General features: G+C 33.2%; 4 protein-coding genes across 5 annotated transcripts; 1 reads left to right on the top strand and 3 right to left on the bottom strand.

The window, feature by feature from the left end:
• Positions 1–3,929: 3,929 nt before the first annotated feature.
• Positions 3,930–4,681, bottom strand: LOC11409049 (pterocarpan synthase 1). The gene has a single exon (XM_003609731.4). It carries the CDS (start codon positions 4,590–4,592, stop codon positions 4,050–4,052), a length of 543 nt encoding a protein of 180 aa, XP_003609779.1. The 5' UTR covers positions 4,593–4,681; the 3' UTR covers positions 3,930–4,049.
• Positions 4,682–9,038: 4,357 nt separating this feature from the next.
• Positions 9,039–9,820, bottom strand: LOC11409048 (dirigent protein 11). The gene has a single exon (XM_003609729.4). The coding sequence runs from the start codon at positions 9,759–9,761 to the stop codon at positions 9,219–9,221; it is 543 nt and encodes a 180-aa protein (XP_003609777.1). The 5' UTR covers positions 9,762–9,820; the 3' UTR covers positions 9,039–9,218.
• Positions 9,821–10,398: 578 nt separating this feature from the next.
• Positions 10,399–11,134, top strand: LOC11412743 (receptor-like protein kinase THESEUS 1). The gene is made up of 3 exons (XM_024780813.1): positions 10,399–10,489; positions 10,719–10,804; positions 10,970–11,134. Exons 1-3 carry the CDS (start codon positions 10,399–10,401, stop codon positions 11,132–11,134), a joined length of 342 nt encoding a protein of 113 aa, XP_024636581.1.
• A 698-nt stretch (positions 11,135–11,832) lies between these two features.
• On the bottom strand, positions 11,833–13,263 carry LOC11413209 (TPD1 protein homolog 1). 2 transcript variants are annotated; one of them, XM_024780477.2, is made up of 3 exons: positions 13,005–13,263; positions 12,806–12,919; positions 11,833–12,680 (listed from the first exon to the last, which is right to left on the bottom strand). In XM_024780477.2, the coding sequence occupies exons 1-3, from the start codon at positions 13,084–13,086 to the stop codon at positions 12,376–12,378; spliced, it is 501 nt and encodes a 166-aa protein (XP_024636245.1). In that variant the 5' UTR covers positions 13,087–13,263; the 3' UTR covers positions 11,833–12,375. The 2 variants fall into 2 exon arrangements, with proteins under 2 accessions (XP_024636245.1, XP_003609775.2); XM_003609727.4 differs by having other exon boundaries at positions 12,806–12,916.
• Between the last annotated feature and the right edge of the window lie 83 nt (positions 13,264–13,346).

The following is a 13,346-nucleotide window of genomic DNA, read 5'->3' as shown; positions in this document are numbered from 1 at the left end:
CAAAATACACAATCAATTAAATTAAGAAAATCAATTTTGCTAGAGGAAAATAAATTATTGTTGCAATGAACAAATTGGAAGAAGAATCAATCTTTTAACCACACAACAACAACATTTGATTTCAAGAAATTGAAAGTTTGATGCGAAGAAATTGGAAGAAGAATAGAAAAGGGGAAGATGGATCCAGGAAGAGGTCGATTAAAGGGAGATATGTCAGGAAAGATACAAAGACAATTAACAATGACACATACAATTACAATGTTGCCCTTGATTTTTGTCTTTTCCAAAAAACAAAAAATTGGTCTTTTTGTCCAAAAGCAAAAGGTGCAGCTTACTAAAATGGACCTTCATAAAAAGAGGTGGATCTATTTTAGCAAATTTAAGTTATTTTATTAAGTGTAGGCAACTTATCCAACTAATCAAATTATTTCCATACGTGCTCATTTTCTATAGAATTTATAGTGTTAATTCTACATAAATACGTAGTGAGGGCCCTAGCCCATGCTAATCCTAAGCTAGCTCCGCTACTTTGATCTCTTTGTCTATTATGCTTTGCACTGAAACTTCTAAACAAAAATGAAAAACAACGAAATGTCAAAATATCAAGATTAAATTCTGTAGAAACATCTCACATGAACGTAACTTAATTAATAGGAACGTTGCATTAAACATGTAACCAAAAAAAAAACATGTTCAATAGATTATTTGACCTAAAAAAAATTATGATGAGGAGAAAATGATTCATTTTTTGTGTGTATATATATATATATATATTGATTAATTGAAAGTCAAGCCAAATATGAGGACATGAATGCAGAGCATGCCATGCATTGTTTTTCAAGAATGACTACTTTGAATGGTCAGGAGCAAATAGCCACTCTACTTCCACCAGCTAAGATCAAAGCACGAAAGAAAGGATAACCTCTCGAAGTTCATACCAACTGAGCTAAGCTCACGAGGACAAATTTTAATGACAATGAATACGTTAAATCTCTTTTTGTTTTGGTCATTGCGAATATTATTTTCAGGAATGCTATTTGGTACGGCAGTTTCACAACGAAATTTCACGGACGCGTGAATACAACTATTTACCACGCGCTGCACTTTCCCATTTTTTTTAATTAAAAAAGAAATTAGCTTGCCTTCGTTCTCGTCCAAACAAAACAAACATGTTCCTTCTCTTAGAACCCAAAAATCTCCTTCCTTAACAGATCTATGTAGAGGAACAACGTCAGTAATAAATTTCTCAACCTTAATTTATGCATCTCTTTCATGCTATGTTAATTAATTTTCATGCGGGTTCTATTTCCTGTTAAAGGTACTGATGAACTAATTTTCCTTCAAAGCATTCAACATGGCCAAAACTATACTATACACCGTCTCTTTTCAACTCGGCGGCGACGGCGGCGTACACAAACAACTTGACGTTACTGTGACAACATCAGGGGTGTAGGATTTAACAATCACGAAGTGGTTATTTTCGATCTCAGTGATGAAGTTTTTTGCTCCTTCAAAATTACGACATCTTCATAGTCGTTGTTGTTTTGGGAACTTGATCCTCAAAGAAGCTAAATCTTAATCGTTGTTGTTGTTTTGGATGTTTTATTGCATAAAGTAGGAGAGAATGAGGAAGTGAAGATAAAACTTAAAAGTGGTGAGAGAGAGAGAGAGAAGAAAGACTATTCGGGAATTGCAGCATGTTGAAATAGTATATGTTTTCACGCGTCCTTGAATTTTCGTATGCAAAACTCCCGTACCAAATATCATTTTCCTATTATTTTTTATACTTGTTTTTAAGGAATTAATTTTTATTCTTCTCTTGGTATTATTTATAAGAGCAAGTTGGGTCAACAAAAGTTGATGTATTTGGATTGAATTTTTAACCAGATACATCAATTTTTGTTGACCCAAATATATCTTATAAATAGGCAAGGAGGAAGTAAACCATAATATTAAAAAGCTAGTATTGAACAAACTTTGGTTGATTTGGTGGTGTTGACTTGAGACTTTAAAGTGCGCTCCTCTCAAAAATCTTAAGTTCAATTCTCTCAATTTCCGTTAGGTTAGTTTGCCTTTTTTTTTAAAAAAAATAAAAAAAATTAGCATTGATTGTGCCAAATCCATTTTTGGATTGGTCATTCTGCAAATTAATTTTGATGGTCACACCAAATTCTCTTTTGGTTTGAGTATTACGATTTTTTTTTTTTACGTTAAAAACAATTTCATTAATAAAAGTTTGACAATAAATCATGTGCTAAAACTGTAAAAATACAAGGCGGAGTCTCTTCGACCCATATGCAATTTGAATTATGTAGATCATATTTAGCTAAATAATGAGCAGTTTGGTTGACTTCACGCCTAACATGCAAAAAATTTAAACTCGAAAACAAGCAGTAAAACTAATACAACTCCAATAATAGGCATCGACATAGGTGGGAGATTGTTGTGGATTCTATAAAAAAAGATTAATAATCAAAATAATTTTCTAGCTAAAAATAATTCGACAATTCATTAATTGACATTGTTTTTCTCTTCATGTGGGATTAAAATGAGAATAAAATGATTATAAGAAAATAAAATTGACTTTTTATAGCAGTAACATATTATTTTAATAACATAGTCACAAAAAAATATTTTGAAAAAAAAATTGTTAGACGGACCTGCCCGCAAACCCGTTAGTCCGCCACTTGGTGGGGCGGAGTGTATTATTGAGGCCGTCACCTTAGGTTGGCCCACCCGACCCTATTTTTGGCATGCAAATAACGGGTTAGGCCTAAACGTTGCGGGTTGACCCGCATTGCCATCCCACATGAACACAATTTTGTGGGTTTGTTTCAATTGATGATTTTGAGTTAAATGACTTTGTCTTTATCTCTCTTATTTATCAATTAAATACATCAAAGTCACTAAAGTTAAAAAACATCAAGTATTTTTCCAAGTTTGTCCATTCATTCTTTTGTTTATAATTATTTTCATCGAATTTACTTTTCTCCAAATTATTATTAATGCCTAAAAAATGACGGTAAGAAGCTTTGGTGATTGTGCTATCCTTCACATTAATTTTCTCCTTTTTGAACAACACGAAAGAAGCTGTTCAAACATGTATACTCTCCAAAAGATAGAAAAACCTCTGAGCTATCTTCCCGATCTTCGGTGGTTATTGTGAATTTTATACTTTGCTTATTTCTGGTAGGCCTGTGAAATGTGTTTGGCTACTCTAAAGCCTAACATTGTTAGAATGCATCTTTTACATGTTGATAAACTAGATTTTGGTGATTGCAACTCTGGTATCAGCTAATATTCATGTTTTTGAAAGACATTGCTGTCAAGGTAAAGCAAGAGTACTAAGATGATTTGATATTGTCCTTCAGACAAGAGGTATGATTTCTTTCAGTCTAATTTGCCAACTATATTAGGCCACGGACTGAATCTAATCCAATAAGGTTAGACGGTCGGCAAAGGTTGAAAAAACATCTTTTCATTGCCAAAATACAATTGGGTGAGAAAAAATGATTAGAAGATAATAGGTTAACATATAGATGGTGTTTGCCTTTTGTTTAACTATTATTTATTGCATGTTTGTGACACACTCACTAATCCAAATAAGGCTTTGCCGTTAGTCTTTTTTGTGAGAATGCTAATTCTTATGCCCACACAAGAGTTCCTGTCATCTCATTGTACAAGACTTTGCCGTCAAGTTGCGAATTTATTGATAATGTAAAGCCTCCATTCTTAATTACGTGGATTGCATTAGAGTGAGTGATACATCAAAACTAACTCCAAAGAGTCCATTTTGCAGTGGTTGAAACTCATACTCTTTTTTAGTAATTTTTTTTATGTAATCATACTCTTCAAGCTATATATATGGTGATATTTCTAAATTTCTTCAAATCAGGAGTAACTAATTAATTAACTACATAATTAAGTAGTGAATCTAACGATCATAACTCAATATTCATTATAAAAGTTTCATAACATCTGCAAATTTGAATTGAAATACAACTGCAACACTATAATCCAGTTGTAGAAGAGCCACTCATGAAGTTTTCCTAATAATGTTTGATTGTTACATTGAGTTTAAAAGTGGTTCGCAGTGTAGCTAAATCCACGGACTGTGTTTCCATAACCGCATACCCTTTAACAAACCGAAAATAACCTGTGCCAGAAACAATCCCAAATTCTCTTTCCTTTGTTGTATATAAACTATATCCTTGCATCTCCAATGTGCTTCCTATGTACTTACCAGAAGTGAATATCACTGAGAAAACCATGTACACTGCTTTGCTATCAAGCTGCGAATTTACGTACACGCCCTGAGCACTGCCAAGGAGTGTTGAATCCATTGCGGGTCCCTCTGTTACTGGATCATCGATTATTGCCACGGTGCCGAAGTGTTGGATATTAAAGTTGGGTCCATTTATACCGGCAACGGTGACTGCCGACGTGTTTTCACCGGTGAAGTGGTCGTGAATGTAGAAGAGCATGTTGGTTTGATTTGGTTCGAGTTTTTGGAAGGTGTAGGCCACATAGAGGATGATCAATGTGAAGATGAAGAAAAATGAGCTGGAAGTGAGGTTTAGTGGATTGACCATGCTCTCTTTTTTGGTAATCTCTAGTTATATGTCTATTTTTGCTTAGATGACTTGAAGATGCGTATTAATAATATACAACAATCGTTCGTTTTGTGGCACATTTGGTTGGATACACCTAACAATTGACATATATCAAAGTTTTTGCCATTTGCACTGAAAGATCTCTTTCAATACAGCTAAATCAAAAGTTGTGGATTTGAATACAACACGTTAAATCTTTTAAGAGAATAAATACAGGTCTTATTAAAAACATGAAACATGCTTAGCAACTATGAATTAATAGTGGAAGCAATCAAAACATTGAAATGATTATGATCGGATGTACGACATGTTTAATTTATTGATTTATCAAGAAGATTAAGAATTAGGGTATTAGGAATACCTGGATATAGCGTTCATGGAAGCCCTCTCAACATTCATCAACCATACACATGTCGTATTAAGGAGAGGTGATATGAAACAAAGAACAAAGTTAGCGACGATTGGTTTGGTTCTTACTCAACCGGTACATTTATGCCTCAACTTCTCTTAGAGAGAGTTTTACCGTGTACGGTGTACTGGGGACCATAGCCTCTCTAATGGGTCATCCAGACATTACTCATTGGATCCATACCAATTAATTAAATATTTAATTAAGGAAAATGTTAACGAGTGCCCCTGTGGCACTCTTTAAACACTTTAAATAGTAAATTTTTAATGAAAAGTTGTGTGTTGATTGCATTGGAAATTGTAATAGTTGACTTTTCAAAAGAATAATTACTAAATTTGAGATGCTTAAACAAAACCCTTTAATTAATTATCTCATTGAAAATTTAATAACTTTATTACTTAATTTGATCACTAATCAATTAAGGCTCACACTTGATAAATAACTAATATAATTATTATTGTTGTTAACATAACACACGATGAATATTCAATTCACACAAACAAAAAATTTATTTTTCCGAACTAAACACCACAACCACATAGTATCTATTTGCCCAATATATTCCCAAAACAACTTAACATTGTCACCATTAAATGTCACCCAACAACTTTGACATCTTCAAAACTAGGAATCAATTTTTACCTAATTTTTTTCTTGTACTTCCTATAAACGTTAATGCGGCGGTTTGTAGGATGAAGCTAGGCATTTAGATGGATATTTTCGGACACATATAGTATGATATTCATGTTCACTTCTTCATTGGATAACTATGACATTTGTGCTCTCTCCATATTCATGCAAATATTCATCAAGCGGATAATTCACGAATTTTAAAGTATCCACAAGTGTGTATAGATATCATGTTTTTTTATAAAAAAATAAAATAAATACTAATTACCTAAAATTTAACAACAAAAGTTTATCACATTCATTTTCTTTTTTATCAAAATTTAATAATATTCATATATTACAATAAAAATATCCCTACATCTTTCAAAAAAATTATCCATACATTTCATTTCTAACACAAAAAAAAAAAAATTAATGAGATTTAACAAGAACAAAGTTCCTTGATTTAAAAAAAAAAACATAAATAAATGGTAATATTATAGGTTAATTTGTTTTAGAGGAGAATTGAAGTGTCACATAATAATATTGTATAGTATTATGGTTTTTTTTTGCTCAAAAAAAAAAGTATTATGGTTTTTTCACTGAAGTTGAAATGATGGTAATGTTATTTGTGTAATTTACTTAGTTTAATAGCGGATCAGGATATCCACATGTGCATATACTACCGAACCCACATTTGTATCCATTAAATAACGGATAGTCGAAATATCCATTTATTTTAAATGTGGACATTCATTAAGGTATATGTAGATTTTATCCACGGATATCCACGGGTGTCGATTTTTTTCACCATCCCTAAATGGGGCACACAAAAAACACGGTTCGATTTAATCATTGATAAAAAATGAAAACATTTACGAATTTTCACACCGAGTTTTGTCCCGCTCTCCTCACTCCCTCATTTGAAGGTTGAAAACTGAGTATGGAGAGTCAGATCCGGAAGGAGATGGCGATGAGAAATGAAACCACGGTTAATAATTGTTGTGAATTTTAGGTTTAGAGTATTCCAAAAGTTAATCAAATTTTATCCTTATCTTCCGTAACATATTCACCAAGTCTACTTTGACAAATTCTAAATGACAACATCTCTGCAAAGAAAAATTAAATCAAATTATAGATTGAGTTAAATAAGTTTTGCATCCCTAACAATATAACGAATTTTGATTGTAGTCTATAACAATATAAATAGGATATATTCATTCTTACAAAAAAAAAACATTTTGTTTTTTATACTTAATGACCGATTTATGTTCATATTAATGTCAAAGATTTTGACTATTTTATGTTTAAGTAGTGTTTATGTTATATCCATTATTTTTTAGGAGCTTAGAAGATTTTCGCATGAATATAACACTATATTTAACCTATATTTTCAAGTAAATTTTACATGTCTAATTGTTATATTTATCCACATTGGATAAATATAACACTATATTTAGTTTTTTTTTACAGATCTATTTGAATAATTTTTAAGTGAAAACAATCTCATCTCTAAAAAAAAATGTGAAAACATTCTCACAATGGAAAAAATAAATCTCCATAGATATATGTTTTCACATAAATAAATTTTATTAAATTTCATTGTATTATTTTAATACAATTGATAACCCATAATATATTTTTCATAAATTTCTCAATAAAAAAAATAACACAAACTCAAAACTACACACAACACAAGATTCTCTGCATAACTAAGTTATTCATATGCAAAAGTCCATGACATTAAGCATCTAACAATTGCAAATCGTCAAGATAAAATTGAGAATTGTACGGTATGGTTTATGGTAACTATCAACATGCTTGTTAATATAGTGTATTCCCTCCGTCTCTAATTATAAGACCCTTTTGAGAATTTTTTTTGTCCCTTTTTATAAGACTCTTTTGTTATTTTCAACTACATTAATTATTTCTTTACATACATGCCCCTATTTATTATACATCTTTTTCTTCAATCAACAATAAATAACATGTTGAAAACATAAACTAACTTTCTTTCTTAAAGGATAAAATTGTAAAAACAATAGTGATTACAAACAACTTTAATACACATATCCACTATCTTAATTCCCATGATTTTGACAAAAGGGTCTTATATATAGGGACGGAGGAAGTCTATATTATGTCTTATAGAACAAGGATAACATTTAAATAACTTTTGAAATACTCTAAAACTCAAAATTCACAATACTTTATGGAACAGTTTAGAACAAATCTTAGGCTAGCCACATATTTGATATTAAACCTATAAGTATAGATATTACACTTGATTTTAGCAAAAGACCCGGTAAAGGTAAGCATTGTTTTGCGTTATGTCTTTTGGGATGGCATTTAGGGTGGGTGAGGTGAATCCTTTCCCATGATGCACAACTTGCCTTTTTCTTGGAAGCTGGCTGTTGCAACTTGTTGGTAAAAAAATGGGTTTTTTTTTATCAAATGACATAACAATATTTTAATGGTTATCAATTATTTCTAATACATCTTTTTGCCAAAAATTATTTCTAATGCACCTCCTCATTAGCTTAGCAGTCAGAAAAAATCTGCACCGCTATTATCATATCACACTAGTCCGCCGCTGGCCACCTCCCTTTGCCTCGCCATCATAGTCACACAAATTTCAATCCCTAAGTGGGTTCAATTTTTTTTGTTAAAAAATAAAAAGATAGGTTCAATTTTCTCTTCAAAACCGAATTTAGCATTTACTTGTTATTAACTAACTAAAAACCAGTGTTCCCGGCGCATTAAGCGAAAGACGATTAAGTTTATGGAATTTTCAGTCCAGGTGAGGTAGGGAGAGAGTATACGGGTCGGGTTGCGACCCGGTTCTGAGGACGTGTGAGCAGACCTGGATTCCGAGAGAGAGAGAGAGAGAGAGAGAGAGAGAGAGAGAGAGAGAGAGAGAGAGAGAGAGAGAGAGAGAGAGAGAGAGAGAGAGAGAGAGAGAGAGAGAGAGAGAGAGAGAGAGAGAGAGAGAGAGAGGGAGGGCACATGATTTGTGAGAATGACAGGGAAGGTGAGTGTGGTCGGAAGAATGATGAACCGGGCATGTGACGGTATAAGGTTGTTAGATCTTGGTATTTTCCTTATGTTTTGTTTGGATAGTTATCTTAGGCAACATTTCCATGCCTGTTGTTGGGTTATGTTTTGACTCATCGGAATTACGTGGCGGCATTGTGAAGGGACGACGGTGCTCAATGGCATCATTATATGCGGTAGCAATTTGATTGCTGCAAATGAACAACATTCATATGATCCATTGGTGAATTATCACCCGATAAAAATAGCCCATACACAGTATAAACAAAAGCATTTATATGTATAAACAATTAAGTGTGGGGTTTTTATTTTATTTTGTGAGCAATGCCAAAAAGTTGTTAGCAGGTAACCAGTTTTAAATCCAGACCATTGAATAAATAAAATAATATATCAATGGTGTAAAATAAACTGCACCATCATGGGAAATGATTCACCTCACCCATCCTAAATGCCACCTGTCTTTGGTATGTTGTTGACTCAATTGTTTCCACCTTAATACAATGTTATGCTAACAATTCTTGTTAAAACATATTCTAGTAATGTTTCACGGTTACATTAAGTTTAAGAGTGGCTCTAAGATTAACTAAATCCATGAACTCTGTTTCCATAATCCCATAGCCTTTAACAAACCGAAAGTAACCTGTGCCTGAAACAATTCCAAATTCTCGTTCCTTCGTTGTGAATATATCAGATCCTTGAATCTCCAAGGTGCTTCCTCTATACTCACCAGCTGTGAATATCACCGAGAAAACCATGTACAAAGCTTTACCATCAAGCTGCGAATTTATGTACGTGCCTTGAGCTCTACCGATGAGTTTTGAATCCATTGTAGGTCCCTCGGTTACTGGATCGTCAACTATAGCTACGGTGCCAAAGTGTAGGATGCTGGAGGTAACTCCAGTTTTACCAGCAACTGTAGCTGCGGTGGAGTCTTCACCGGTGAAGTGGTCATGGACGTAGAAGACGAGGTTGGTTTGGTTTGGTTCGAGTTTAGGGAAGGTATAGGCTACATAGATGATGGTCAATGTGAAGATGAAGAAGAAGAAGTTGGAAGTGAGATTCAACGGATTGGCCATGCTTGTGGCCTTCTTTCTCTTTGGCTATGTCTATTTGTTTATAGTTGGTGGCGTTAATTAAATATTTAATAGTAGTGAAGATGCTTATGTGATTATTAATCGAGATTCCTAATTACAAAGTGACAAGAGGGGCTCAGCGTGAGGGCAATTTTTATATATTTTAAAATATGTAATTGAACAGACCCATATACCAATGGGATAATAGTTTTTGTTGTTGATAGAAATATATTGAGATTATGAGAAAGAGTCTCACATCGGACAATAGATGGTTTAAACATGTGTTAATAAGTGGGGGTTAACTCTCACCTCACAAATCGGTTTAGTAAGGATGAATTGAAATACGATTAAAAATGAAAAGACAACAATTGTCACGATAATTAATTAATTAGTCTTTTTCTTATTGGGAGTGGTTTGTAGGATGCTGTTAACTTACTCCCACCTAAAAACATAAATTTTTCATTAGCGGTTTTGCATGCTACAAAGAATTTTGATGAATCAAGGGTGATAGGTGTTTCTGGCTTTGGAAAAGTTTATAAATGTGCTATACAAAAGGGGACTGAAGATTCTATTAAGAGATCAAATTCATTTTCTTAGTTGGACTTTATGAAGAAAAGGGCGAAATGATTTTAATATATACATGGCTAATGGTAATGGAGCTGTTAGGGAGAATCTTTACAATAGTAACAAACCACCTTTACCATGGAAGCAAAGGTTGGAAATTTGCATTGGTGCTGCAAGGAGACTTGATTACCTTCACACGTACCGGTGCAAAATACACCATCAACATTCATCGCGATGTGAAAACAACAAATATTTTGTTGGATGAAAATTGGGAAGCGAAAGCTTCTCACTTCCCGGTGTTAGATTATCGGAAAATGGTTTTAAACTAAACCTAACTCATGTTAGCATAATGGTTAAAAGTAGTTTTGGTTGTTTAGATCCTGTGTGCTTTTTTAGAGAACAATGTTTACTCTTCTGCTGTGGTACTTATTGAGGTATTGTGTGCAAGGTCAGCAATTGATCCTAGCTTGCTTAAGGCACAAGTTAGCTTAGTAGATTGGGTTTTGTTGAGCCTAAAGAAGGGTAAAAATTAATCATAATTGCTTGATGAAGTTTGTAGAGACAGGGTAAGAAGGGTTTAGGTGATAATGGCTTTGTTTGTCCTTCAATGGGTGATTTGTTAATGGAAACTTGAGTTTGCACTTCAGTTGCAGGATGAAGGAAAACCTGCAGCAGGAGGTAAAGTATATGATGCTTATGTCTCACATAATGCTGCCACATTGGACATTAAGGAAGAGATTTTAGGTATCGAGCTTGATGACTCAAGTTCTAGTCACTCTTTTTCTCAAATTGTTAACTCAAAAAGAATATAGGAGGAATATTCATGCTATTTTTATAGTTTATTTGTTGTTGAGAAGCATTTTTATTTATGTAGCTATTTGTATTTCATATTGCTTCTTACAATGCATTGTAATTTTTAAGGAAATATATTATAACCCAATTAGTTGGCCAAGTAAAAATACATTCGACGTTTCATTTTTTGAAACAAAGACTTTGGATGTTATTTGACGCATGATAATTTTGATATGTCTATTACGGATGTGTACTCCTTGAGATCAATATGCTTAGGTTGAGCTAATATTTTCGTGAACGATACTTTTTCATTTATCACTTCCATGAATGTGAATGTTCTTTGCTCCTACAATTCAAGTTCTTCTATAAGGTTGCGTCATGTTACCATGGTTTAAGTTATAACTTTTGAAGGAGAGTTTGGCCGCTCATTGTAGTCTTTGTCGACTCAAGGGATCATTAGTCTCTACAATTTCCAGTAGAGGATACTTGGGTATACCAAAAAATTGTTTTTTCTTAGGGTAGTTTGATAAATGCCATACTCTAGAAACCCTGAACCTGAACATGTTAAACCTAGAAGTGCAATAAAAATTTGTCAGTACTGTATTTTCACCGGCAAAAAGGATATTTTTCACATCATCGACATGGGTGGAAAAGTGAGATATGAAGCCATAAAGAAAAGACAGAAAAGTTATAGATCTATGATGATGGTAATGTAACAGGAGCAAAAAGAGAAAATGTAAGAGATGTAAAATTAATGTCCAATTCAAAGTAATCCATCCGTGTCAGCCTTCAAAAAGGACGATTTTCTTTTTCTTTTTTCACCTTTTTTCCATTCTATTTTGATAAAATGAGACAAATGTAACACTTGGTCATTCCATGCATCATTTCATCTTAAGAGAATTTGTGGCCTCAACCACATAGCCTAAAAATGGAACTTCCATAATTGACCTAAATTTATTGATGGTTTACAAATTTGATGGATTCTTCAAACTTTGTTCTCATGTTGTGAGCTATGAAGCATTGACAGGGAAAACATATACAACACTAACACATTAGACACTAGGCATTCCTTCAATCTGAAGTGTCGATGCTACATAGTTTGTGAACTCCGGAATGCTAACATGCGACCACATTTTCCAACCAAGAACAGTGAAATGAACGCCTTTTTTGCTTGAAGTTTCTTGCAGAATACTCCTGTGTTATGAATTCATTTTTGTTCTTAGTTTTTTGCAAGAAAATCTATCGGGACTATTTTTCGGAGTCAGCAAAATTTGGCAGACTTGAGTGCAAGAGGATAAACAAAAGAATTGGTATAAGTGAATCTAATGATTTGACTAGAGGTTAAAGGTTTTCCTCCATTCACCAAACAATCATCAAAAGATAGTCTCTTGAACAATTTAGGGTTGATTATTCTTGCAGAAGCAAACCAGCCACAGTGAAGGTGAATATTATATGGAGCACACTCAGAAGAAACACAAGTATTGACAATTTGCACTACATACTTAGGGATTCCAGTTAGAGTCTCTCTACTTTGTGAAATGCTTATGTCTTTGTTTGTGCAAGAACCTAATGAAAACCACACACATACACATATTAGAAAACCAAAAAATAAAATTAAAAAAATCATCTCAGGTTTAGAATATAAAAGGATTACATTATTATAAATTGACAAGTGCATAAATATTAAATACCATGCCATGAAAATTTAGTGGAAGTAGAGTGTGCATGTTCTGCTTTCACTGACAGTGTTATAGAGCCGTTTCTGTCTTCATTGAAAGAATGCAAAATCTGTGTTGAAGGGCCTGCTAACACAATGATAAACATAAGTTTCAAGCAAGAATTATATGAAAATACTTCAAAAAAGAGTGAAATGTTATTATCTTTTTGTACCTGAATGTATTTCAACATTGCTAAGTGCAAGGGGGGTTATGAAGCAGAGGAAGAACAGAGGGGTGTAGTTAATGATAGTCATATTAGTTGTGGAATTCTACAACTATATTTCTATTTTATTTGTTTGTGTAGATTTGTTGTAAAGAGAATGATAGATTGATGGTGAAGTTGTTTTGGATATTTAAGAAAGTATCCGAGAGACAGACTGGATGAGGAGGATGAGGTCACTAGTTGCTTATCAACACTTTCATCTTTACCATCAAACGTGCATGGTCAATATATTTTAGGCTTAAATATGTATTTGATCCTTGCAATTAGGGGTCGTTTAAAAATTGGTCCCTC

This window comes from Medicago truncatula, chromosome 4, assembly GCF_003473485.1.
Source record: "Medicago truncatula cultivar Jemalong A17 chromosome 4, MtrunA17r5.0-ANR, whole genome shotgun sequence".
Taxonomy (NCBI): domain Eukaryota; kingdom Viridiplantae; phylum Streptophyta; class Magnoliopsida; order Fabales; family Fabaceae; genus Medicago; species Medicago truncatula.
This window is presented reverse-complemented; position numbering and strand designations above follow the sequence as displayed.

Coding starts and splice junctions, on each gene's coding strand:
- LOC11409049 (XM_003609731.4), bottom strand. CDS start 4,592: ATGGTCAATCCACTAAACCTCACTTCCAGCTCATTTTTCTTCATCTTC.
- LOC11409048 (XM_003609729.4), bottom strand. CDS start 9,761: ATGGCCAATCCGTTGAATCTCACTTCCAACTTCTTCTTCTTCATCTTC.
- LOC11412743 (XM_024780813.1), top strand. CDS start 10,399: ATGGCTAATGGTAATGGAGCTGTTAGGGAGAATCTTTACAATAGTAAC. Junction 10,490..10,718: donor AAGGTTGGAAATTTGCATTG/GTGCTGCAAGGA, acceptor GTGCTTTTTTAG/AGAACAATGTTTACTCTTCT. Junction 10,805..10,969: donor CTAGCTTGCTTAAGGCACAA/GTTAGCTTAGTA, acceptor TTTGCACTTCAG/TTGCAGGATGAAGGAAAACC.
- LOC11413209 (XM_024780477.2), bottom strand. CDS start 13,086: ATGACTATCATTAACTACACCCCTCTGTTCTTCCTCTGCTTCATAACC. Junction 12,920..13,004: donor CAATGTTGAAATACATTCAG/GTACAAAAAGAT, acceptor TCATTGTGTTAG/CAGGCCCTTCAACACAGATT. Junction 12,681..12,805: donor CACTAAATTTTCATGGCATG/GTATTTAATATT, acceptor GGTTTTCATTAG/GTTCTTGCACAAACAAAGAC.